The 25,355-nt window shown below is 43.4% G+C and overlaps 2 protein-coding genes across 4 annotated transcripts in view; one reads left to right on the top strand and one right to left on the bottom strand.

Moving 5' to 3' along the window:
* GLT8D2 (glycosyltransferase 8 domain containing 2) overlaps window positions 1–2,168 on the bottom strand; it is an 82,288-nt gene extending 80,120 nt beyond the window's left edge. For both annotated transcript variants that reach the window (XM_075856668.1, XM_075856666.1), the window contains exon 1: window positions 2,080–2,168. The gene's annotated coding sequence lies outside the window, so the exon portion shown is untranslated. The remainder of the gene's footprint in view (window positions 1–2,079) is intronic.
* HCFC2 (host cell factor C2) overlaps window positions 1,649–25,355 on the top strand; it is a 95,465-nt gene continuing 71,758 nt past the window's right edge. The window contains exons 1-4 of one of the 2 annotated variants that reach the window (XM_075856663.1): window positions 1,649–2,013; window positions 7,836–7,984; window positions 20,431–20,588; window positions 22,519–22,727. In XM_075856663.1, the coding sequence (XP_075712778.1) occupies window positions 1,848–2,013; window positions 7,836–7,984; window positions 20,431–20,588; window positions 22,519–22,727 (682 nt within the window). In that variant the 5' untranslated portion in view covers window positions 1,649–1,847. The remainder of the gene's footprint in view (window positions 2,014–7,835; window positions 7,985–20,430; window positions 20,589–22,518; window positions 22,728–25,355) is intronic. The other variant, XM_075856664.1, reaches the window with a different exon arrangement.

The following is a 25,355-nucleotide window of genomic DNA, read 5'->3' as shown; positions in this document are numbered from 1 at the left end:
CTGTAATTTCTCAACCTTAAACTTAATGTGGTGACAGAGCCTAAGTGGCCTATCTTGTACATGATGTGATCGGCGCTGTAATGTAGATTACAGAAGTGTTTTTTTAAATTAGAAAAACGATCATTTTTGACAGAGTTATGATCCATATTAGATTTATGCTAATGAATTTCTTAATGGACAACTGGGCGTGTTTTTACTTTTTACCAACTGGGCGTTGTGGAGAGAAGTGTATGACGCTGACCAATCAGTGACCAATCAGCGTCATACACTTCTCCCCATTCATTTACACAGCACATAGTGTTCTAGCTAGATCACTATGTGCAGCCACATACACACACATTATTGTTACTCAAGTGTCGTGACAGTGAATATACATTACCTCCAGCCAGGACGTGATGTCTATTCAGAATCCTGACACTTCGCTAACGTTTGTGTGAGATTTACAGCAAGGCAAGCGTAATCTCGCGGAATTACAATGTAAACTGTTATTTAAAACGAGATTACACTTGCCTTGCTGTAAATCTCACACAAACGTTAGCGAAGTGTCAGGATTCTGAATAGACATCACGTCCTGGCTGGTAGTGATGTCTATTCACTGTCAGGAGTCTTCAGTAACGTTAATGTCTGAGTATGTGGCTGCACATAGTGATCTAGTAAGATCACTATGTGCTGTGTAAATGAATGGAGAGAAGTGTATGATGCTGATTGGTCACTGATTGGTCAGCGTCACACACTTCTCCCCACAACACCCACTTGGTCAAAAAGTAAAAACACGCCCAGTTGTCTATTAAGAAACTCATTAGCATAAATCTAAAATAGGTCGTAACTCTGTCAAAAATGATAATTTTTCGAAATAAAAAACACTGCTGTTATCTACATTACAGCGCCGATCATATTATGTACAAGATAGGCCACGTATAATGTGGTGACAGAGGCCTCATGCACATTTCCATTGACCGTCGTACGGCCGCTAACGAAGGATCCGTGAAACACGGACCGCACACGGATGGCTTCCGTGTGCAGTCCGTTGTTTTAACAGACCAAATGAATGAAAAGGCCAAGGAGTAGGATCTGTCCTATTTTTATTGGAACGGCCACACGGTTCCGTTAAAACAACGGAAGTGTGCATGGCCCCATAGAAATTAATGTGTCAGGCCCCATGCGCACGGCCACATTTTCGGGGCCGTGTTCCCGTACAAAGTATGGGAGCACGGACCGTAAAATGCAAAAGAACGGACCTGTTCCATTATTTTCTGAACAATTCTACGGCACGGCCACCCATCCGTAGCGATATGGAAAGGTGTCCGCGGCCAATAGAACTGAATGGGTCCATATTATGGTCCGCAATTACGGAGTTTTTGGGGTCGTGTGCATGGGCCCTAAAAAAACGGAAGAAAATAACTGAAATGGGCAGGAGGGGGAGCAGGTAAATAATCCTGTTCGAGGAAAGAGGGCATTCAATTGTTTGCTACGCGGCCCACTCTTTTCTAGTTATGCCTCTGACCTCAACAGGTGAAAAAACTGCGTCCTTAATGGGTTAATAATGACTATTTCGCCTCTGTAAATACAAACGGAAAGGTGTCAGGTTATGGAACTGATGTGTATACTGTAGCTTGGTAGCAGCCACCGCCACCTCAGACGATACAAGTGCTACACGACAGAGAGCCAGGCAAAATGACAACACGTCCAGAGGTCTATGCGCCGCGCTACAGGTGGAAGGGACGCCCCCACAAGCAGCCCTAGCGACAGGCCTGTCCCCGCCTCCCCGCCGCTGCTCGCCCTGCCAGTGACCCCGCCGCCCCGCTGCATTGTGGGATGGGGGATCAGAGGAGGCGGCCCGGGATCTGATGGCGGCTGATCCCGTCCAGTTGAACTGGAGGCATGTGACCTCTTTTACCGGCCCGGTCCCAAGCTCCAGGCACGGACACCGCGCTGTGGTCATACGGGAGCTCATGATCATCTTTGGGGGCGGTAACGAAGGGATAGCGGAGGAGCTGCACGTCTATAACACAGGTGAGAGGCGGGCGGTGGGGACACCGGGGAGGCCGCACATGTGTACAGTTCCAGTATGCCACCTACATGTCCTTGTCCCTGTGTATACGTCCCCGCTGCAGTCGCCTGCACCAGTCTCATTGGAATGGATGAAAAGTGCAGTGCTGTCAATGGAGCTAATAAAGTTGTGGCTACTCCACACTGCTGTACATTGGCACATGACGTCATGTTTCCTGTCAATATCGTCTGTACGGCTGGCATATCCTGGCACCGTTACTTTATTCTGAATTTAGCTGGTACTGCTATTTCCCACCTGTCATTGTTCTGCTTGTCTACAAGATTACATCTGTATTCGCGAAATACATTGGGTCACACAAAGGACAGTTAATGGCATATATTATGAGTGGCATACCGATGTACAATGTTCGTGACTGTGCACCGTATCCCTCATCATACCCCACATCTGATTAGGAATATGTAGCAGCTATTGGAGCTTACTGTCGTGCACCTGGCATTATTCACTGCCACCATACCACCCTGCACCTGCCATTATTCACTGCCACCATACCACCCTGCACCTGCCATTATTCACTGCCACCATACCACCCTGCACCTGCCATTATTCACTGCCTCCATACCGCCCTGCACCTGCCATTATTCACTGCCTCCATACAGCCCTGCACCTGCCATTATTCACTGCCTCCATACCGCCCTGCACCTGCCATTATTCACTGCCTCCATACAGCCCTGCACCTGCCATTATTCACTGCCACCATACCGCCCTGCACCTGCCATTATTCACTGCCTCCATACCGCCCTGCACCTGCCATTATTCACTGCCTCCATACAGCCCTGCACCTGCCATTATTCACTGCCTCCATACCGCCCTGCACCTGCCATTATTCACTGCCTCCATACAGCCCTGCACCTGCCATTATTCACTGCCACCATACCGCCCTGCACCTGCCATTATTCACTGCCTCCATACCGCCCTGCACCTGCCATTATTCACTGCCTCCATACAGCCCTGCACCTGCCATTATTCACTGCCTCCATACCGCCCTGCACCTGCCATTATTCACTGCCTCCATACAGCCCTGCACCTGCCATTATTCACTGCCACCATACCGCCCTGCACCTGCCATTATTCACTGCCTCCATACCGCCCTGCACCTGCCATTATTCACTGCCTCCATACAGCCCTGCACCTGCCATTATTCACTGCCACCATACCGCCCTGCACCTGCCATTATTCACTGCCACCATACCGCCCTGCACCTGCCATTATTCACTGCCTCCATACAGCCCTGCACCTGCCATTATTCACTGCCTCCATACCGCCCTGCACCTGCCATTATTCACTGCCTCCATACAGCCCTGCACCTGCCATTATTCACTGCCTCCATACCGCCCTGCACCTGCCATTATTCACTGCCTCCATACCGCCCTGCACCTGCCATTATTCACTGCCTCCATACCGCCCTGCACCTGCCATTATTCACTGCCACCATACCGCCCTGCACCTGCCATTATTCACTGCCTCCATACCGCCCTGCACCTGCCATTATTCACTGCCTCCATACCGCCCTGCACCTGCCATTATTCACTGCCTCCATACCGCCCTGCACCTGCCATTATTCACTGCCTCCATACCGCCCTGCACCTGCCATTATTCACTGCCTCCATACCGCCCTGCACCTGCCATTATTCACTGCCTCCATACCGCCCTGCACCTGCCATTATTCACTGCAATCATACTGTTGTGTACCTACAATTAGTCACTGCTAACATACTGCCATGTACTTGGCATTAAATACTGCCACCATACCGCTGTGTACCTGGCCTTTTATACTGCCACCCTACTGCTGTAAACCTGGCATTATTCACTACCACCATACTGTTGTGTACCTACCGTTATTCACTGACACCATACTGTTGTGTACCTACCGTTATTCACTGACACCATACTGTTGGTTACCTACCGTTATTCACTGCCACCATACCGCTGGTTACCTACCATTATTCACTGCCACCATACCGCTCTGTACCTGGCATTATTCACTACCACCATACCGCTGTGTACGTGGCATTATTCACTACCACTGTACGTGGCATTATTCACTACCACCATACCGCTCTGTACGTGGCATTATTCACTACCACCATACCACTGTACGTGGCATTATTCACTACCACCATACCGCTGTGTACGTGGCATTATTCACTACCACCATACCACTGTACGTGGCATTATTCACTACCACCATACCGCTCTGTACATGGCGTTTTTTCACTGTCACTTTTCTGAGGAGAACAATGACTGACAACTTGAGGAATTCATTTGCATGGAGTGCCACCATATAAGTACCGCTCATTTTCCTGACACATTAGAATAGTTGTCAACCTCTTTTGTACAGTTACACTTTAGCTCAATGTGCTGTAACATTTGCATAAAAATAAGTTAAATCATGTAACACAAATTCCATGTTTATTATTTACCCACTGGGTATCATAGGGCACAAGTAGCTGTGTATTGATATTCACTGACTATTGATGTCTTTTTATTGGGAAGCTGCTCTTATGTCTCTGTTCACACTGGCTTCATGCGGAATGGTTGTGTATTTGTTTTGTGAATTTTCCCCATTAAGATTAACGGTGTAGTAAAAATCTGCAACAAAAACCAAAACTGTTGTGATTTTTGCTGCACAAAAACTGCGAATGTGTGACTAAAATCACAAGTAGGAAATTTTTTAAAAAAAAGCCCTATTTCCAGTTTAAAATGTTAGAAAAAAGTCCATACTCTACTACCCTATTGCTCCTATAGCGACTCCTTACTGCTACCCCAGCTAATATCTGTGCTGCCGGCCTCCTGGGATGACGTTTCATCCCATGTGACCGCTGCAGCAACAACATGAGGGTAAGGCCACACGGAACGGCTCTGACATGGTTGCAATGCGGGCACAACTGCACTGGCACTATGTAGGCGCAGCTGTCAAATACCTTGTTATGGGGTATTCTGGTTACATGCTCATGCGCACTGCCGCTCCATTCATGGGAGCGCCGGATATAGCCGAGTGCAGTGTTTGGCTTTTTCCGGCGCTGCCATAGAGCATGAATAGGGGGTAAGTTGTTGTGTCCTGCACAATCGTGCGGCCATTAAGGGTGTATTAAGTCATGGCCGCACGATTTTGCAGATAAAGGGACGGTTTACCCGCATTAACGTGTGGCCACTAACAGGCTGTTTGACAGCTGCACCGAACATGGTGCCGCGAGGTTGTTAGCCGCGTTGCGACAATGTCAGGGCCGCTCCGTGTGGTCTTACCTTGAGGTGCATCATTGACGCTTTTTTTGCGTTTGAAAACTTCATGCGGTAAATGATGTCGTTCTGTTGCGTTTTTTTTAGGCACATAGTTTATGGACATAGTTTTCACTGGTGTTGAAGTTTGTTAAGGCTTCCCGTATATAGTTCATTACAAGGCATTGCAGAACTGTTAGCAAAAACGCAAGCAGTTCAGCAACAACTTTGGCAGCGCGGTCACTAACCGCATGCGGTCGGACATTATGAAGAAGCAGTTAACTGCACAAAAAACACATTGTAATATAATAGCAGCAGTCTGTCCATAAACATTTCACCATTGACTTCTATTGAAAAATAACTTGATGCGGTTTAAAAACGCAACGTGGCTGCACCGTGTGGACTTAGGCCTCATGCCCACGAACTTAAAAACGCCTATAATTACGAGCTGTAATTACGGGCCCATAGACTTCTATTGGCCACGTGCAGGCCTATAGAAGTCTATGGGGCTCCCGTAATTACGGGTGGCTACGTGAGTGCACCCGTAATTATGGGAGCGTTGCTAGGCAACGTCAGGGGATAGTCACTGTCCAGGGTGCTGAAAGAGTTAACTGATCGGCAGTAACTCTTTCAGCACCCGGGACAGTGACTTCCGCTGGAGTTAATAGTATTAAAAGTTAACTTACCCAGAACTCTTCTTCTTCTTCCTCCAGTCCGGCCTCCCGGGAGGACGTTTCATCCCATGTGACCACTGCAGCCAATAACAGGCCAATCACTGGCTGCAGCGGTCACATGGACTCCCGCGTCATCCAGGGAGGTCGGACTGGATGTCAGAATAGGGACGCGTCACCAAGACAACGGCCGGGGTACGTATGAACTATTTTACTTTCAAACGCTGCGTAAACTCTGCCCGAAAGGGCTGCCTCTTCCCTCTATCCTGATCGAGAGAAGGGGCTGCCGATTAGTGCAGAGAACACGGGTCCGTAAATATGGGTCGAATACGTGTGACAATGGAAAAAACAACGTTCGTGTGCATGGGGCAGAGTGTTATCCCAGGAGGCGGCTGCAGAGAGACAAGTCGAGGAGCAGTGACGCGTCGCTATAGTAACGCCTGGGCAGATAAAAATTGTCTTTTTTCAAATCCCCTCTTCTCCTGTCGTCTTCTCCACAACAGCTGATAGGGCCGAAAATCTGCACCAAATCAAACACAATTTAGTGCAGGCTTTTGTCCAGCAGTTTCTGGGTTAGATTTGCTGAGGAGTTTTTCGCAGCAAATCCGACCCTTGTGAACATAACCTAGGGGTAAGTACACACGCGGTCGTTTTGTTGCAGCATTTTCTGTTACTGAAAATCAATTCTATTCATCTGAATGGTGTTGTATCTTCAGCAGGTGCATGGATTTCTGCAAGCCCTATTCACAAGAATGGAACTGATTTTCAGTTGCAGAAATTTCTGCAACAAACTTGTAGTGTGTGAATCCACCCTAAGGCCTTGTTCATACAGTGCAGATTTGCTTTAGATTTTGCATGTATTTTTTTCTTTACCAAAACCAGAAATGAAACCTATACAGAAAACATATATAAAGGGAGGCCTTATGGGTCTGCTCTCTTGGATCTAATTCCGGGTTTGGCTTAAAAAAATGCTTGCAAAATTATACAGTGTGAATAAGGCCTAAGGTAGAAATCCGTTCCATTCATCTGATTGGGGTTGTTTCTGCAGCAGGTATATGGATTTCTGCAAATTCTATTCAGATGAATAGAATTGATATTCAGTCGCAGAAATTTCTGCAACAAAATTTGCAGCGTGTGCAGGGGGCCTAAGCCCTCTTACACGTGACCGAGGGCCATGTTGCACGGCACCCGAGTTTTCATGGGCCCGTTCACTTGAGTGGGTATATATCAGGCCTGACTCTCTGATCTGTGGAAAGATAGAACATGTCCTATCTTTCCACTGATCACGGGTGCGGCACACACAGTTGTGTGTAAGAACCCTAAGGCCTTTTTCAAGTAGTGCAGATTTTCCATCATAGGAGTAAAACAATGAGAATACCGGAAACACCCGATCCATCGCATAACAGAAATCGACGGAAAATATTGACCTTGATGAGTTTCGGCATTTTGACCGGCAAAATAGCGCCGCATGCTGCTATCATCATCCGGTGTGTGTGTACATATGTTATGTATATAGTAAGGTAGAACCCGTTATTACATACACCAGGCGTAAGATGTACAACCTTTGCCATCTAAGCCTTGTTTCCTTCTTTCACTTTAAATCTTGTCATAAAGTTACCGGATTTTAGTGTAACTAAACTTTTAAAATACTTTTGACATGTCGGAAGTTTTGATGGGTGGGGTCCAGGGACTGAGACCCCAGGCTTTCCTCACAGTGGTGTATTTCCGAGGAAAGCCGATCAGAAATGAATCGGCACAGCACTTCATCCGAGCACTTCTGCCGCTTCGTTTCACCGATCATAACTTCTGACATGTCAGTGTGTCACTTTTATTGTCATTATTATTATTCTAAACAATATTTTTATGTTTCTTTACAGCTACAAATCAATGGTTCCTCCCAGCTGTGAGAGGCGATATACCACCAGGTTGTGCTGCTCATGGATTTGTATGTGATGGGACGAGGGTTCTGGTGTTTGGCGGAATGGTGGAATATGGAAGATACAGCAATGACTTGTATGAGTTGCAGGTATGATATGTCTCAGTGGCTCAAAGACGCTCCTGTAATGTATAACCATTATGATCCATTTAGAAGCACGTGTTCCTTCCAAATGGTGGAGGGAACTGATAGACAGGTGTGAACGGGGCATAAAATAGCAAGTTGTGGAAACTGTATTTTAACCAGTTCAGGACCAGAAACCGTTTAGCTATTTTTAGCACGCGCTAGTTAAACGACTAACTTTTTTATTTGTTGGGCTAGCGACATGATTTTTGTGAAGTTTTTTCCGTAGACTATGCAGGTTCTATACACATTCTCCTTGCTATTTTCACATTTTTCAGCTTATAGTTTGAAAATTATAGTAGAAAAATATGCTTTTTTTTACTTTTCAGATACATTTTTTTTGGTAATAATATAGCTTTATCCTGAAGTAGACCTTTTATTTGTGATCATCATTGTCTAATTGGGTCAGGGTGAGCGATACAACAATGATTGGCGAGGGGAGTGTTTTTTTGGGTGGGTATTTTATGTGTATTTATTATTTCGTTTATATGCACTTTTTATTTTACTTTTATTTTTAATATTATGGCTTGCCCCTTAACCCCTTCCCGCACCTTGACGTAACTGCACGTCAATGTGTGCAGTAAGTTCGCGCACCTTGACGTGCAGTTACGTCTGTGCTTTGACAGTTAACCTCCGCGCGGCGCTACACCGCAGCGGCGGTTAACTGTGCAGGGCGTCTGCCCTGCATTCCTCGTTGCCGATCAGCGGCCTATCGCCGCTGATTTCGTCAGTTAAAGAGGCTCTGTCACCAGATTTTGCAACCCCTATCTGCTATTGCAGCAGATCGGCGCTGCAATGTAGATTACAGTAACGTTTTTGGCCAAGTTATGACCATTTTTGTATTTATGCAAATGAGGCTTGCAAAAGTCCAAGTGGGCGTGTTTAAAGTAAAAGTCCAAGTGGGCGTGTATTATGTGCGTACATCGGGGCGTTTTTACTACTTTTACTAGCTGGGCGTTCTGACGAAAAGTATCATCCACTTCTCTTCACAACGCCCAGCTTCTGGCAGTGCAGACACAGCGTGTTCTCGAGAGATCACGCTGTGACGTCACTCACTTCCTGCCCCAGGTCCTGCATCGTGTCGGCCACATCGGCACCAGAGGCTACAGTTGATTCTGCAGCAGCATCAGCGTTTGCAGGGAAGTAGCTACATCGACTTACCTGCAAACGCCGATGCTGCTGCAGAATCAACTGTAGCCTCTGGTGCCGATGTGTCCTCGCTCGTCCGACACGATGCAGGACCTGTGAGTGACGACACAGCGTGATCTCTCGAGAACACGGCTGTGTCTGCACTGCCAGAAGCTGGGCGTTCTGAAGAGAAGTGGATGATACTTCTCGTCAGAACGCCCAGCTAGTAAAAGTAGTAAAAACGCCCCGATGTACGCACATAATACACGCCCAGTTGTACTTTTACTTTAAACACGCCCACTTGGACTTTTGCAAGCCTCATTTGCATAAATACAAAAATGGTCATAACTTGGCCAAAAACGTTACTGTAAACTACATTGCAGCGCCTATCTGCTGCAATAGCAGATAGGGGTTGCAAAATCTGGTGACAGAGCCTCTTTAACCCCTTAATTGCGGCGTTCGATTTGAACGCCACAATTAAGGTGTTTAGCGCCGATCGGCAGCCCCCATGTGAAATCACGTGGGCTGGCGATCTGTCATTGTGACGTGACAGTCCCACTGACAGGAAGCCTACGACGACCACCCTCCGGGTTGTCCTCATAGGCTTCTGTACATGGCAACCCAGAAGCCATTGTCTGACGTCCGGTTGCCATGGGTACCATGGCAACCGGACGCCAGACAATGGCTTCTGGGTTGCCATGTACAGAAGCCTATGAGGACAACCCGGAGGGTGGTCGTCGTAGGCTTCCTGTCAGTGGGACTGTCACGTCACAATGACAGTTGGAATGCATTACACTACGTAGATAGTGTAATGTACTCTAGCAGCGATCAAAGCTGCAAGTCCAATTGTCCCCTAGTGGGACAAGTGAAAAAAGTCAAAAAAAAAGAATAAAAATGTTTTAAAAAAAGTGTAAAAATAAAAGTTATAAGTGACATAGACATGAACTGCTTTTTTTCCTATAGTAAGTCTTTTATTATAGGAAAAAAAATGAACACGTAAAAAAAAAAGTACACATATTTGGTATCACCGCATTCGTAACGACCCCAACTATAAAACTCTAATATTATTTTTCCCGCACGGTGAACACCGCAAAAAAAATAAATGAAAAATAAAGCGAGAATCACTATTTTTTGGTCACCACCCCACACAAAATATACAATAAAAAGTGATCAAAAAGTCGCATGTACGCCAAAATTGTACCGATACAAACTACAACCCGTCCCGCAAAAAACAAGCCCTTACACAGCTTTTTTGACTGAAAAATAAAAAAGTTACGGCTCAGAATATGGTGACACAGAAAATAAATTATTTTCTAAATAAGTTATTTTATTGTGCAAAAACCTATATACATATGGTATCGCCTTAATCGTACCGACCCGCAGAATAAAATATAACGGTCATTTATAGCCCAGGGTGAACGCTGTAAAAAATAAATAAAAATCATTGTCAGAATTGATGGTTTTTGGTCACCTTGCTTGCCCAAAAATGGAATAAAAAGTGATCAACAAAATCGCATGTACCCCAAAATGGTACCAATGAAAATTACAGATTGTCCCGCAACAAATAAGCCCTCACACAGCTCCGGTGGTGAAAAAATAAAAAAAGTTCCGGCTCCCAGAATATGGCGATGCAAAATGTGCAGAGCGTTCCAAAAGCGGATAAGATCGGGCGCCATTTATAATATAAGTGCAACACTGGCCACATATCTGCGGATTATTATTTATTTACCCCATTATTATACCCTCTTATTATGCCCCTGATGTACTCTGCCCAACCTACATTTGCCCCCACATTATAAACTGAAATACCAGCAAAATGCCAGAGCTTCTACCAAGCAAAATCTGCGCTCCAAAAGCCAAATAGCGTCCCTCCCTTCTGAGCCCTACAGTCTGCCCAAACAGCCGTTTACGTCCACTGATATGGCATCGCCATACCCGGGAGAACCCTGTTAATATTTTATTTGTGGCACAAACTGGGCACAACATATAGTGCACTAAAATGGCACATCAGTAGAAAATTGTAATTTTCACTTTCCACCATCGGCTGCGCATTAAACCCTTTGCGCACCATGACTTAATAGCATGTCGTGGTGTGGGGTGTGATATATGGAGTGTCTCACGCGCTGAGCCCGCGCCATACGCTGCGGGTGTCAGCTGTGTATTACAGCTGATAGCCGGGACTAACGGACAGAAACAGCGATCGCGCTGTTACAGGAGCCTGTAAAAATCACAATATAATGCAATACATTAGTATTGCAGTGTATTCTACCAGTGATCTAACGATCGCTGGTTCAAGTCTCCTAGGGGGACTAATAAAATGTGTAAAAACAAAAGTAAATAGTTATTATTAGTGGAAAAAATTAAATAAATATTTAAAGTCCAAAAATAAACCCTTTTCATATTTTTTCTCTAAAGTAATGTAAAAAAATACACAAAATTGGTAACGCTGCGTCCGTAAAAGTCCAAGCTATTACAATGTACCATTATTTAACTCACAAGGTGAACGCCGTGAAAAATAAAGAATTTTAAACTGCAAAATCGCAGTTTTTTGGTCACCTTCGCTCTACCAAAAAATTTAATAAAAAGTGCTGAAAAAGTCTTATGTACCAAAAAATTGTACCAATAAAAACTACAGCTCGTCCCGCAAAAAATAAGCCCCCACACCGCTCTATTGACGGAAAAATAAAGACGTTGTGGCTCTCTGAAAGCGGGGAGGAAAAAGAAAAAGCAAAACATCGATCAGTCCGGAAAGTGGTAATTTATTTTCTAATGAAAAAACATTTATGACCACATGTGGGGTATTACCGTACTCGGGAGAAATTGCTTTACAAATGTTGGGGTGCATTTTCTCCTTTATCTTTTGTGAAATTGAAAAAATTCAACATTTTAGTGGAAATAATGTTGATATTAATTTTCACGGCCTAATTCTAATAAATTCTGCAAAAGACGTGTGGGGCCTAAATTCTCACTATACCCCTAGATAGATTCCTTAAGTGGTGTCGTTTCCCAAATGGGGTTACTTTTGGGGGGCTTCCACTGTTTCGGTCTCTCGGGGGCTTTGCAAATTCGACATGACACCCAAAAACTATTCCAGCTAAATTTGAGCTCCAAAAGCCAAATGGTGCCCCTTCCCTTCTAAGCCCCTGAGTGGGTCCAAACAGCAGTTTATTACCACATATGGGGTATTTACGTAATCAGGAGAAATAGTTTTACAAATGTTGGGGTGCTTTTTCTCCTTTATTCCTTGTAAAAATTAAAAATTTCTAAGTTCTTACAGAAAAAAAGGCGATTTTTACCTTTACAGACTAATTCCAATGACTTCAGCAAAACAACTGTGGGGTCAAAATGCTAACTTTACCCCTAGAAAAATTCCTTGAGGGGTGTAGTTTCCAAAATGGGGTCACTATTGGGGGGTTTCCACGGTTTTCATCCCTCCAGTGCATTGCAAACGTGACACGGCACTGAAAACTATTCCAGCAAAATCAGAAATCCAAAATCCAAATGGTGCTCCTTCCCTTCTGAGGCCTGCTGTGGGTCCAAACAGCAGTTTATTACCACATATGGGGTATTGCTATAATCGTAAGAAATTGCTTTACATATGTTGGGGTGTTTTTTCTACTTTATTCCTTGTAAATATTTAAAAATTTTACGTTTTTTCACAAAAAAAGTAGATTTTCATCTTCACATACTAATTCAAATAAATTTAGCAAAAAAACTGTGGGTTCAAAATGCTAACTATACCCATAGATAAATTCCTTGAGGGGTATAGTTTCCAAAATGGGGTCACTTTTGGGGGGTCTTTACTGTTTTGGTACCACAAGACCTATTCAAACCTGACATGGTACATAAAATAGATTCTAAAAAAAGGAAGCCCCAAAATCCACTAGGTGCTCCTTTGCTTCTGAGGCCGGTATTTCAGTCCATTACCGCACTAAGACCACATGTGGGATATTTTTAAAAACTGCAGAATCTGGGCAATAAATATTGATTTGAGTTTCTCTGGCAAAACCTTCTGTGGTACAGAAAAAATGTATTACAAATTAATTTTCGGAAAAAAAAATGAACTTTTTAAATTTCACCTCTACTTTGCTTTAATTCCTGTGAAACGCCTAAAGGGTTAAAACACTTTCTGAATGCTGTTTTGAATACTTTGAAGGGTGCAGTTTTCAAAATGGGGTGATTTATGGGGACTTTCTAATATATAAGGCCCTCAAAGCCACTTCAGAACTGAACTGGTCCCTGAAAAAATAGGCTTTTGAAATTTTCTTGATAATATGAGAAATTGCTACTAAAGTTCTAAGCCTTGTAACATCCTAGAAAAATAAAAGATTGTTCAAAAAACGATGCAAACATAAAGTAGACATATGGGATATATGAAATAGTAACTATTTTGTGTGGTATTACTATCTGTTTTACAAGTAGATGCATTTAAATTTAGAAAAATGCTAATTTTTGCTAATCTTCTCTAAATCTTGGTGTTTTTTACAAATAAATATTGAATTTATCGAACAAATTTTTTCCCTAACATAAAGTACAATATCTCACGAGAAAACAATCTCAGAATGAGAGCTTCAGCTGCTTCGTTCTAGCGATTGGTGGCGGTCTCAGTGCTCGGACCCCCACCAATCCAAACTTCTGACATGTCACTATGACATATCAGAAGTTTGACAAACGTTTAGCTACACTTTAAGCTATATTCACACACGGCGGATACGCTGCGTAAAAGCACACAGCGTCTCCGCCCTTGTCGCCACACGGAATTCCAGCCGAAAAACAGCACCAAATTGTGGTGCAGTCTTTTAGCCGGAATGTCCGCTGCGGAAAACTGCACGTGTAAGAATAAAAAAAAAATTCATACGTACCCTCTGACATCCTGCATCCCTACCTTGGATGTAATTGGCTGCAGCGGTCACATGGCATGAAACGTCATCCCAGGAGGCCGGCCTGGACGAAGAATCACAGAATTCTGGGTAAGTATAAGATTATTATTTTTTTCCTGAGTTGCGATTTTTGTGGTGGAATCGCAGCTTTTTCACGGCAAAAATCGCAACATCTGCTATTTGTTGCGTGTTTTACCTCCCGATTGAATTCAACGGGGAAAACCCAAAACAAAAAAGCAATGATTACTCAAATACAATTGACATACTATGGATTAAAGTACCGCACCGCAGGTCAATTTCTGAGCGTTGTTTTCCGCTTATTATCTACGTATAGATTGAGATTTGTTCAAATCTCATCCACTCTGCTGCTACTGTATTATGCTGTGGGTTTTACACACTGAAATCCGTTGCAGAAAATCTGCAGTATTTACGCTACGTGTGAACTCGGCCTTAGGGCTGGGTCTATTTAGACCTAGCAGCAGCCTTCTACTACTAGCATCCAGGCGATCAATCACATAATCAACAGGATCATGTGACTCTATTCTATATATATATATATATATATATATATATATATATATATATATATATACAGTGAAGGAAATAAGTATTTGATCCCTTGCTGATTTTGTAAGTTTGCCCACTGTCAAAGACATGAACAGTCTAGAATTTTTAGGCTAGGTTAATTTTACCAGTGAGAGATAGATTATATAAAAAAAAATACAGAAAATCACATAGTCAAAATTATATATATTTATTTGCATTGTGCAAGAGAAATAAGTATTTGATCCCCTACCAACCATTAAGAGTTCAGCCTCCTCCAGACCAGTTACACGCTCCAAATCAACTTGGTGCCTGCATTAAAGACAGCTGTCTTAAATGGTCACCTGTATAAAAGACTCCTGTCCACAGACTCAATTAATCAGTCTGACTCTAACCTCTACAACATGGGCAAGACCAAAGAGCTTTCTAAGGATGTCAGGGAAAAGATCATAGACCTGCACAAGGCCGGAATGGGCTACAAAACCATAAGTAAGACGCTGGGTGAGAAGGAGACAACTGTTGGTGCAATAGTAAGAAAATGGAAGACATACAAAATGACTGTCAATCGACATCGATCTGGGGCTCCATGCAAAATCTCACCTCGTGGGGTATCCTTGATCCTGAAGAAGGTAAGAGCCGAAAACTACACGGGGGGAACTTGTTAATGATCTCAAGGCAGCTGGGACCAAAGTCACCAAGAAAACCATTGGTAACACATTACGCCGTAATGGATTAGAATCCTGCTGTGCCCGCAAAGGTCCCCCTGCTCAAGAAGGCACATGTACAGGCCCGTCTGAAGTTTGCAAATGAACATCTGGATGATTCTGAGAGTGATTGGGAGAAGGTGCTGTGGTCAGATGAGACTAAAATTGAGCTCTTTGGCATTAACTCAACTCACCGTATTTGGAGGAAGAGAAATGCTGCCTATGACCCAAAGAACACCGTCCCCACTGTCAAACATGGAGGTGGAAACATTATGTTTTCGGGGTGTTTCTCTGCTAAGGGCACAGGACTACTTCACCGCATCAATGGGAGAATGGATGGAGCTATGTACCGTCAAATCCTGAGTGACAACCTCCTTCCCTCCACCAGGGCATTAAAAATGGCTCGTGGCTGGGTCTTCCAGCATGACAATGACCCGAAACATACAGCCAAGGCAACAAAGGAGTGGCTCAAAAAGAAGCACATTAAGGTCATGGAGTGACCTAGCCAGTCTCCAGACCTTAATCCCATCAAAAACTTATGGAGGGAGCTGAAGATCCGAGTTGCCAAGCGACAGCCTCGAAATCTTAATGATTTGCAGATGATCTGCAAAGAGGAGTGGGCCAAAATTCCATCTAACGTGTGCAAACCTCATCATCAACTACAAAAAACGTCTGACTGCTGTGCTTGCCAACAAGGGTTTTGCCACCAAGTATTAAGTCTTGTTTGCCAAAGGGATCAAATACTTATTTCTCTGTGCACAATGCAAATAAATATATATCATTTTGACAATGTGATTTTCTTTTTTTTTTTTTATATAATCTATCTCTCACTCGTAAAATTAACCTAGCCTAAAAATTCTAGACTGTTCATGTCTTTGAAAGTGGGCAAACTTACAAAATCAGCAAGGGATCAAATACTTATTTCCTTCACTGTGTGTGTGTGTGTGTGTGTGTGTGTATGTGTGTGTGTGTGTGTATGTATATATATATATATATATCGCTCATTGAACAGAGAAGACAGAAGTGGTGAAAACTACTTGTACCTTCCGCCTGTCCTCTGATTTATCCTCTTTCTTCTCCAGCTTAGAAGTAAATTCTTTAGAAGCTGGCAAAAGACAGCGTAAATCAACATAATCATTCTTCCAAATGTTATCCTTAACTGAAGGAGATAAATGGAACCCTAATGGGGACACAGCACACGTCATTGTCTCTTTATAACAATGTTCAGCTACTCCCTTGTACATTTTGGGGATGCTACAGACTCCAATTCACTAGTACCCGTGTCATTAGAAGGATCAATAGACCTCCATACCCCTGCTACGTTTACTGGGGTATAGCTGACGATGGTGAAACAACCCTGCTATAAGCAGCAGCTGTGGGAGCAGAAGCAGAGTTCTGCAGGGATGAAATGAAAGTGGACATCTGCCCTAACAGGGATGTGAGATCTATCTGTGGTAAACCACATTCACCATTCCTGGCGGGATGCTGCTCCACTGGGTCCTGTAGTCCTGAAAATGCCACAACCGGAGGCCAGCAACAGCATTAAGCTGGCGATCTCTACGGGCCTGCCGAGGTTGGGACTGCGCGAATCCTTGTAATCCACTGGAAGCCACAGGAATTAACCCGGGCTATGACTTCTGTCATAATCCAGAAGATAATCTGCTGGACGAAGCGTCAGTAGCGACTGGAACAGGGAGCCTCAGGTCTTCCGTTCGTCCTCGTCTGCGCCGTCCTCTGATAGGAGAAGGGGAATACAGCTGACGTCGACGCCTGTTACGTAAGCTCCACCGTCATCCGCCGCTGCCGGAACTTCTTCCTCCACAGACACTGACCTCCCCACTCCAGATACCGCCTCCACGCATGCTTCTTCGCCTCCGAATCCAAACTGTGGTATTACATCACTCCGCAGCTCCAGCAGACATGACTCCAACCAAGCCGACGTCTCAGCAGATGTAGCCTTGGTTCTCAACTCCTCCATCAGCATCTCCATGATGACTGTAAGTAAACGACTGGTTCCGCACTACTCTTGAGGGTCTAAACTTGCAGCGAACATTTATTCCAGGAATATGTAAGAAGGTCTGCCAAGACGACTGCATATTCCTGGTATATATCTACCTAACTAGTCACCTGACCACACCTCTTACATCAATCCCTGACTGTCACTAAGGCCCTAAAACTGCCCTCACTGTCACATAGGCCACAGCTGTGGCCCAATGACCGACATCACCGGGCAGAATTCCCATTCTACCCTGATACCAGCGGGAAAAAACCTAATCTAAAACCAGGGATGTCTGTAATCCCATATAGAACCCTCCTAATGGTCCGGGTTCTTTCATTATCTTGTGTCTTTTACTACAAGCCGCTAGGGTTGCATGATGCATCAACATATCGATACTATTTAGATGCCGTGCACCCTCAAATGGTTCAATACCGTTAATTCATGTATTTCGATACTAAGCTGTGCAGCCACACAGCTTATTATTGTAACACATGAATTTAGTTAGTGCGGGGCTGCGGCTGTGTAATACAGCCATTGCCCGCTCCTGACAAATGTGCGTGCGTGGTCAGCATGATGTAAATGCAGCGCCGCTCATTAGTGCAACGCTGACCGCATGCACTTGTTGTCAAGAGCGGGGCAATGGCTGCATTACACCGCCGTAGCCCCGCTCTAACGGCGGAGATCAGAAAAACCTCTGATCTTCGCCGCTATTCCCTTGAATACTGCGATCAAAGCTGACTGCAGGAGGGGAAAATAAGGAGGATGCCGTTTGGATCCCATCACAGGGAATCCCTGTGACGCAATCGAGGGACATACCATATGTGGGCAGACAGCCCAGGGTCCATTGAAGGACCCCAGGGCTGTCTGACCATATTTCCTGTTGTTAGGGCATACTGTCCTAACAACTGCCTGTGTACAATCAGGCTAATGTACTGGCATGTAGATATATGCCAGTAAAGTAAAAAAAAAAAAAAAAAGTAATGTTAAATAAAAACAATACACATTTTTTACAATAAACACTCAAATAAAAGGCTCAATACATTAAATATACACATATTTGGTATCATCGCGACCGTAATAACCTGCACAACAAATTTATAGCGTATTTTATGATCTATACACTGTAAATAAAATAAAAACTGCTTTCTTTCACTTATTAATGTGGGGTACGAGGTGTTATGAATTTAGTACCTCCATGTGCCTCACATTAATAGTCATTAACCCCATCCTGTACCTCACAAATTAACCCAATGTTGTCCATTATGACAGTGAGAAACATGATTACTATTAATGTGAGGCACATGAAGGTTCAAAATTCATCACACCACGTGCCTCACATTAGACATTGTAAGAACTTTTTTATGTATTATTATTGGCAAAGTATAGTTTTGGTATCAACATCTTGGAGCTGAAGGCCATCTTCCTGGCCTTGATCTCACGGGCCGTGCTCCCATATAAACTTATGCACATGGATTTATTGTGTTATACCAGATTTAATTTAGGGGTTTCCTAGAAAAGAGGTGAATGCATATGCACTTACAGCTTTGTAGTTTTTTTTCTTCAAGCAAAGCATTTTTTCAATTATATTCTACTTTAAGAATTTTGACTATTTTCATGTCATTTTAGATAATTCCAATTTGTGATACAACAAAACAGGAAAAACACCAAGGGGGTGAATACTTTTGCAAGCACTGCATATTAAACAGACTATTGTTGTCTATGGGCAACGTATCCGTTAAATGGATGCCTTATAGTGACATCCATCACCCACAGACTAATGGTATTTGTTTAATGTATACGTCATGAACAGGGTCATGAGAGTTCATGACGTATACGTTTAACGTATACCATTAAAGGGGTTTTCCACTTTCTGACAACTGATGACCTATCCAGACTCATAGGGTGTCCGGGTGTCAGACACGTACCGATCATATACTGATGACCTATCCGGTGGATAGTTCGTCAGTTGTCAGAATGTGGAAAACCCCTTTAAACTTTATGGTGACGGATGCCACTGTTAAGGCATCTGTCACAGTCTACGTTTAACATATATATGTTGGAAGCTTTTCCCAGTATATAAGTTAAACGTAGGCCAAAAACGTGATGTGAACATAGCTTAATTTACATAAAATGGAAAACCTCTTTAATGGAGATTTTATCTACTTACTACCTGGTCACACTGTTAGTTCAGAATAAAGAAAAATATTTTGCTGGTTTTTCGAGGGTTATACTAATGAGTCTATATACCAAGAATGAAGAGAATTTATACTTAAAGCAAACCTAGCTTTTCAGGTGACTTTTCAAAATAAGCTGTCATATGTGTGTACATGAGGAATAACACTATTTCTGGTAATTATATGTCGTTTTCCCTCTGCAGATTCTTTTCTAATTCTCATTTGTCTAGTTAGTGGGCGGAGAGTAATGGCTATCATGTTTTCAATACAGTTCACACATAGAAGAGGAGAGTCCTGCTGTCCTATCTATCACGTATATAGAAGCTGCAGCAGCATAGAGGATGTTATACAGCAGTAATGAGCAGTGTAGCTAACAATCCAGCTCTTAGGTAACATAGAAGTCTTACTAGTTTCTCCTGCACATTTGTATGTTCCTTTGTCTCACTCTGCTCGCACCCCCTCTTCTACAGGCGGCGTGTCTGTCTCTCACTCTGCTGCCGCCTCATGCTTCCGCCTCCCCTCTCAATAGACTTTGGGAACAGCGTCTTTGTCTTTTTCTCCCTGCTCCCTACTCCTCCTCCCCCTCTTCATAGACTTTTGTGGGTAGAGTGTCTGAATCTCTCACTCTTCTCCCTCCTGCTCTCCCTTCCCCTCTCCAAAGACTTGTATGGACAGCAGTGAAGAGATGCACCCCACTTCCTGCAGTCTCTGCTCTTCTACTAGGAACAGATTTTGCTTGACAACAGGGGGTGGACAGCAGATTACAAGAAGGGAAAAAATCTGCTAGCAGTAACTTCACATAGAATTTGCATGGGTAAAACAAATACATTTTAACAGTAAGTAAATTAGTTGATTTATATCCGGTATACTATTAGATTAGCATAATTTGTTTGAAAAGTTATTGTCCATTTAATTGCCCAAGCACAATTTCTATAAATATTCACTCCCTATTGCGTTTTTTTTTCTTGTTTTTTCTTTTTTATAGGCAAGCCGTTGGCTATGGAAAAAGTTGAAGCCTCACTCTTTAGCCAGTGGGTCCCTGCCTTGTCCTCGTCTTGGACACAGTTTTTCTCTCCATGGCAATAAATGTTATTTGTTTGGTGGCCTTGCGAATGAGAGTGAAGACAATAACAATATTCCCAGGTATATCTATGTACAATTAGTGTTTATCTTGGCACCCTTTATCAGCATTATGTCCAGGAACCCTTTGACCTATCATTGTAGCGTTTTTTTTAAATCATTTTGGCAGTTTGGAATTGGTGAAAAAGAAGTATTCCGATGTCAGAAAATAGAGCATATTCTTTGTGAAATGAAAAGTTACGCAATTTTCCATTATACTTTCTGTATTAGTCACAGTTTTCAGGATTACTGCTTACAGTCATTCAATAGAAACCCTTATTGTTTATTTACAGTGGATAAAAATCAGTCATTGTCTTGTGATGCAAGCACAGATGCCTGTCTCATTACAGCAAGGTTATCAGAGTTCATTATATAGATCTTCTAGACCTGATGAAGCTGGTGTACTTACTCTGAAAATTCATGCCATAATCACTGTAATCCTTTTTTAAAGTGTTCCTGCCTCATATTAACATGAGCACTATGCATGAAACCAAGTATATGCATGATATAATCTCAATCTTCGCACACTTAGAGCTGACAAGCTCCTATCCCTCCTCCCCTCCACCATGCTGAAATCTCGCACATGCTCCGTACGAGCTGCAGTTTCCCTTGCAGTGAGTGCTGTCTTCCAGCAGCAGTTTCAGTGTAAAATTACAGCTTCTAACACCAGATTGTACTGAGCATGTGCGAATTTTCAGCGTAGTGCGGTGAAGGAGGGACACTGATAGGAGCTTGTCAGCTCTAGGTGGAAGGAGATTAAAATCACATCATGCTTATACTTTGTTTCGTAAAATGCTTATTTTAATATCCGGCAGGAAAACTTTGGGAACGGATTATGCCTTCATGCTTACAGAGTTTCAAAGTAAGTACACCAGCAACATCAGGTATAAGAGATCTATTTAATCATGTATGACGTTTATATTGTGAAATCTTGTGACAGATCCTGTTCTTTAAAGAGGCTCTGTCACCAGATTTTGCAACCCCTATCTGCTATTGCAGCAGATAGGCGCTGCAATGTAGATTACAGTAACGTTTTTATTTTTAAAAAACGAGCATTTTTGGCCAAGTTATGACCATTTTCGTATTTATGCAAATGAGGCTTGCAAAAGTACAACTGGGCGTGTTGAAAAGTAAAAGTACAACTGGGCGTGTATTATGTGCGTACATCGGGGCGTGTTTACTACTTTTACTAGCTGGGCGTTGTGTATAGAAGTATCATCCACTTCTCTTCACAACGCCCAGCTTCTGGCAGTGCAGACACACAGCGTGTTCTCGAGAGATCACGCTGTGACGTCACTCACAGGTCCTGCATCGTGTCAGACGAGCGAGGACACATCGGCACCAGAGGCTACAGATGATTCTGCAGCAGCATCGGCGTTTGCAGGTAAGTCGATGTAGCTACTTACCTGCAAATGCTGCTGCAGAATCAACTGTAGCCTCTGGTGCCGACACGATGCAGGACCTGTGAGTGACGTCACAGATCTGCACTGCCAGAAGCTGGGCGTTCTGAAGAGAAGTGGATGATACTTCTCATCAGAGCGCCCAGCTAGTAAAAGTAGTAAACACGCCCCGATGTACGCACATAATACACGCCCACTTGGACTTTTACTTTTCAACACGCCCAGTTGTACTTTTGCAAGCCTCATTTGCATAAATACGAAAATGGTCATAACTTGGCCAAAAATGCTCGTTTTTTAAAAATAAAAACGTTACTGTAATCTACATTGCAGCGCCTATCTGCTGCAATAGCAGATAGGGGTTGCAAAATCTGGTGACAGAGCCTCTTTAAAGTGAAGCTTCACCTTTCCTTAATATTGGCTCTATAGTCGGCAAACTTTCATGTATCACAATTGGTGTTTGTGCTGTTTTCACTTATCAAGTACCTGAATTGTTTGATATAGTCTAATGTATTTTATGTTTCTAACTGTGTTTTAATGTATTCTCCAAATACAAGGTACCTGAATGACTTTTATGAGCTTGAGTTACGTCAAGGAAGTGGAGTTGTAGGCTGGAATATACCACAGACCAAAGGTGCCCCTCCTACCCCACGGGAGTCCCATTCAGCTGTGATATACAACAGGAAAGATCGTGGGAAATCAAAGCTATATATTTTTGGAGGAATGTCTGGATGTCGACTCTGTGACCTTTGGGAACTAGATATTGGTGAGCAATATACTAATAATACAGGAAGAGCTGTCACTCTGTGTGGGTGGAGAGAAGCAGAACCCAAAGGTTTTCTTCATGATTGACATTCTGATTGACTGACATTTTGTGTCAGTATATTTTTCCTTTAAATTTAAAACGATACCACAGCTGTCATTCAGATGCTGGGAAGGCAGAAATAGTGTTAAGACTCATCAGACTTTCTGCTTTTGTGTACTGAATGCTGGATTTGGCACAGTTTAATTAGCATTTTGGGTGCACTGATTCCTTTGCTGGATTGCTGAAGTTTGTCTTAACTCCTCTGCTGGTTTACTCAAGCGGTTTACATCCTTTTTTTGAATTTTTAAATGCTTTATTTATAGTTTTACAGTACAATACATTATAAATGTAGATTGCAGCAAACAAACCTCTGCCTTGGTCGGCAAGCAAAATAAAAACCCCTCTGTCGGAGGAAGATTAGTGTGTCGTTATATGAGGATTATCTCCCATGGGAGAGAGTGGGTACATAAGGGATATGTTGATATTAACAACTAATTAGGTCAAAGGCAGACACACAACACAGCCATACCACAAACATCCATACATTCCCCCCGACTCTCAATCCCTGACAACTACTCCTAGCAAGGTAAGGATTAGACCTCTGTTTCAGGCGTATTCAGCCACCTGGACCAGATCTTCTCAAACTTGTAAGGACAGTTCCTATGAATATACAATTTTTGGTAGAGGGGTACATATTTATTGATCAGCTGAAGCCAATGTGCAATATTTGGATCCTCCATTGCCTTCCATGAAATAATGACTATACTGGCACAAAACAAGGCAAATCGAAAGAAAATCTTGTCATAGTAGCCTGGTACTGCTTCATTAATGATCCCTAGCAAACAAACTTGGGGGACTAGAAGCCTAGGAAACTGAAAGTGATATTGGAGAAATTCAACAACCGCTGACCAAAAGGGCAAGATCTTAGGGCATAACCATACACAGTGAAAATACGTGGCAACATCCGATTGGCATCTAAAGCATATAGTTTACCTAATTTTTGAAAGCACCACTGATCTCGCAAATTCAAACCGTTTTATAACAAGAAAATACTGAATCAAATAGACAACTGAATATATCCCGCAGCTCAGCATCTCCCCCTCAATCCTCTGCTGCCGTCAGATAGATTAGCATAGGAGAACTGATAGATCCGCTTTCATTTATGTGTTGTTTATTCCAAATTGCTTATTATTTGAAAATTGTAACGACAAAGTGGCCTCAAGTGGTTAATTGACCTTTCTTATGCAGCTCCTCTCTAACCAACTCCATTCCAAACAAATGTCCATGATTCAGTGAGACAGTTATATATTCCACTCACTGCGTTAGAATTGAATACATCTGTCATCTTTTCTGCCCGACTTGTCATCTCCCTTGCTGATCTGCGACTGCAGAAATTGTCACAAGAATAGATAAGCACATTCCTGTGGCTGCTGACTGGCTGCTTGCATGTAAGCTGAGCGTAGTGCAAGACTGTGGCGAAGAATAGTAAATTATATTGTAATTGAGACTCCGAAATTGCAGTTAGCCATTATCGTGGCCCAAAAAGACAGTTAATGGGCCACTTCTGTTATAAAGTTTTCCAGCAACTATTTTTCTCAAATCCTTGAGGAACACAGCACCATGGGTTTAGGCTCTTCCCACTAGGAAGCTGACACTAGGTAGGAAAAGTTTTGACACCGCTCAGTTTTACCCGCCTAGTATACGTAGGAGGCAGGCATGACTTGATTCTCAGGTCTGCTACTATTTTTTTATTTTAGTTTTGTTTATTTCAAATTCTCTCCTTAGCTGTAGGAGGGTTGTCCGCCTGTTCTCCAGCCTAGTCAACCCCACTGTAGTGCCAGTTACCCCACTATACGTGCAAGGTTACTAAAGCGGTGATTATGCGCACACCCGTAATACCCCAGAGGGTATGTATGTTCTCACTCCCCCCTCCACCGGAGACTTTATCCAAACCTTACAAAAGGGACATACTTTTAATAAGATGAACATCCTATCTATCATGACATTCCTTTATTGTGGAGGGGAAGTCCCTATCTCTAGTGGACAGACCTGGAAAAATGCTGTATCAGGCTTAATTTGCCTGTCTTTGGGTCAGTGCCGCAGAACAGTTCTTTTGCGGCGTTCTCCAACTTGTACTAGGACTAGATCCGCCCCTGGTGGTCACGTGATCTGCCGATGTAAAGGTTGCCTGCAGGGAGTCTTCACTTAGTAGGTGCTGTTTTCCCAGGGGTCCCTGACACTGTGTTTTTTTATGTTCCCCTTTCCCTTGTGACATGTCTTAATTTCAAGAGGATTCCATCAGACAGCCAGCACAGGTGGACGTGGCTACATACTATGTCTGGTGGTTGTAAAAAAAAGTTTACATTCTGCCCACCATGTCTGCAATCCAGGAACTTCCAGGATGCTACAGCTGCGGCCGCTGACGCCGCCACTCGCCTCCATTGGAGGCCCGCAGACTCCTTGCTGCTTGCCAGCGTCTCCCTCCTAGGAGAAGCCAGCTCGTCCGTCCCCTGACTGTCTGTTCGGGTGTGATAGGGAATTTTTAGTAAGCGCACACACTGGCCCTTTAAAGCTGGAGACGAGCGCGTG

This window comes from Rhinoderma darwinii, chromosome 3, assembly GCF_050947455.1.
Source record: "Rhinoderma darwinii isolate aRhiDar2 chromosome 3, aRhiDar2.hap1, whole genome shotgun sequence".
NCBI classification, from domain to species: Eukaryota; Metazoa; Chordata; class Amphibia; order Anura; family Rhinodermatidae; genus Rhinoderma; species Rhinoderma darwinii.
This window is presented reverse-complemented; position numbering and strand designations above follow the sequence as displayed.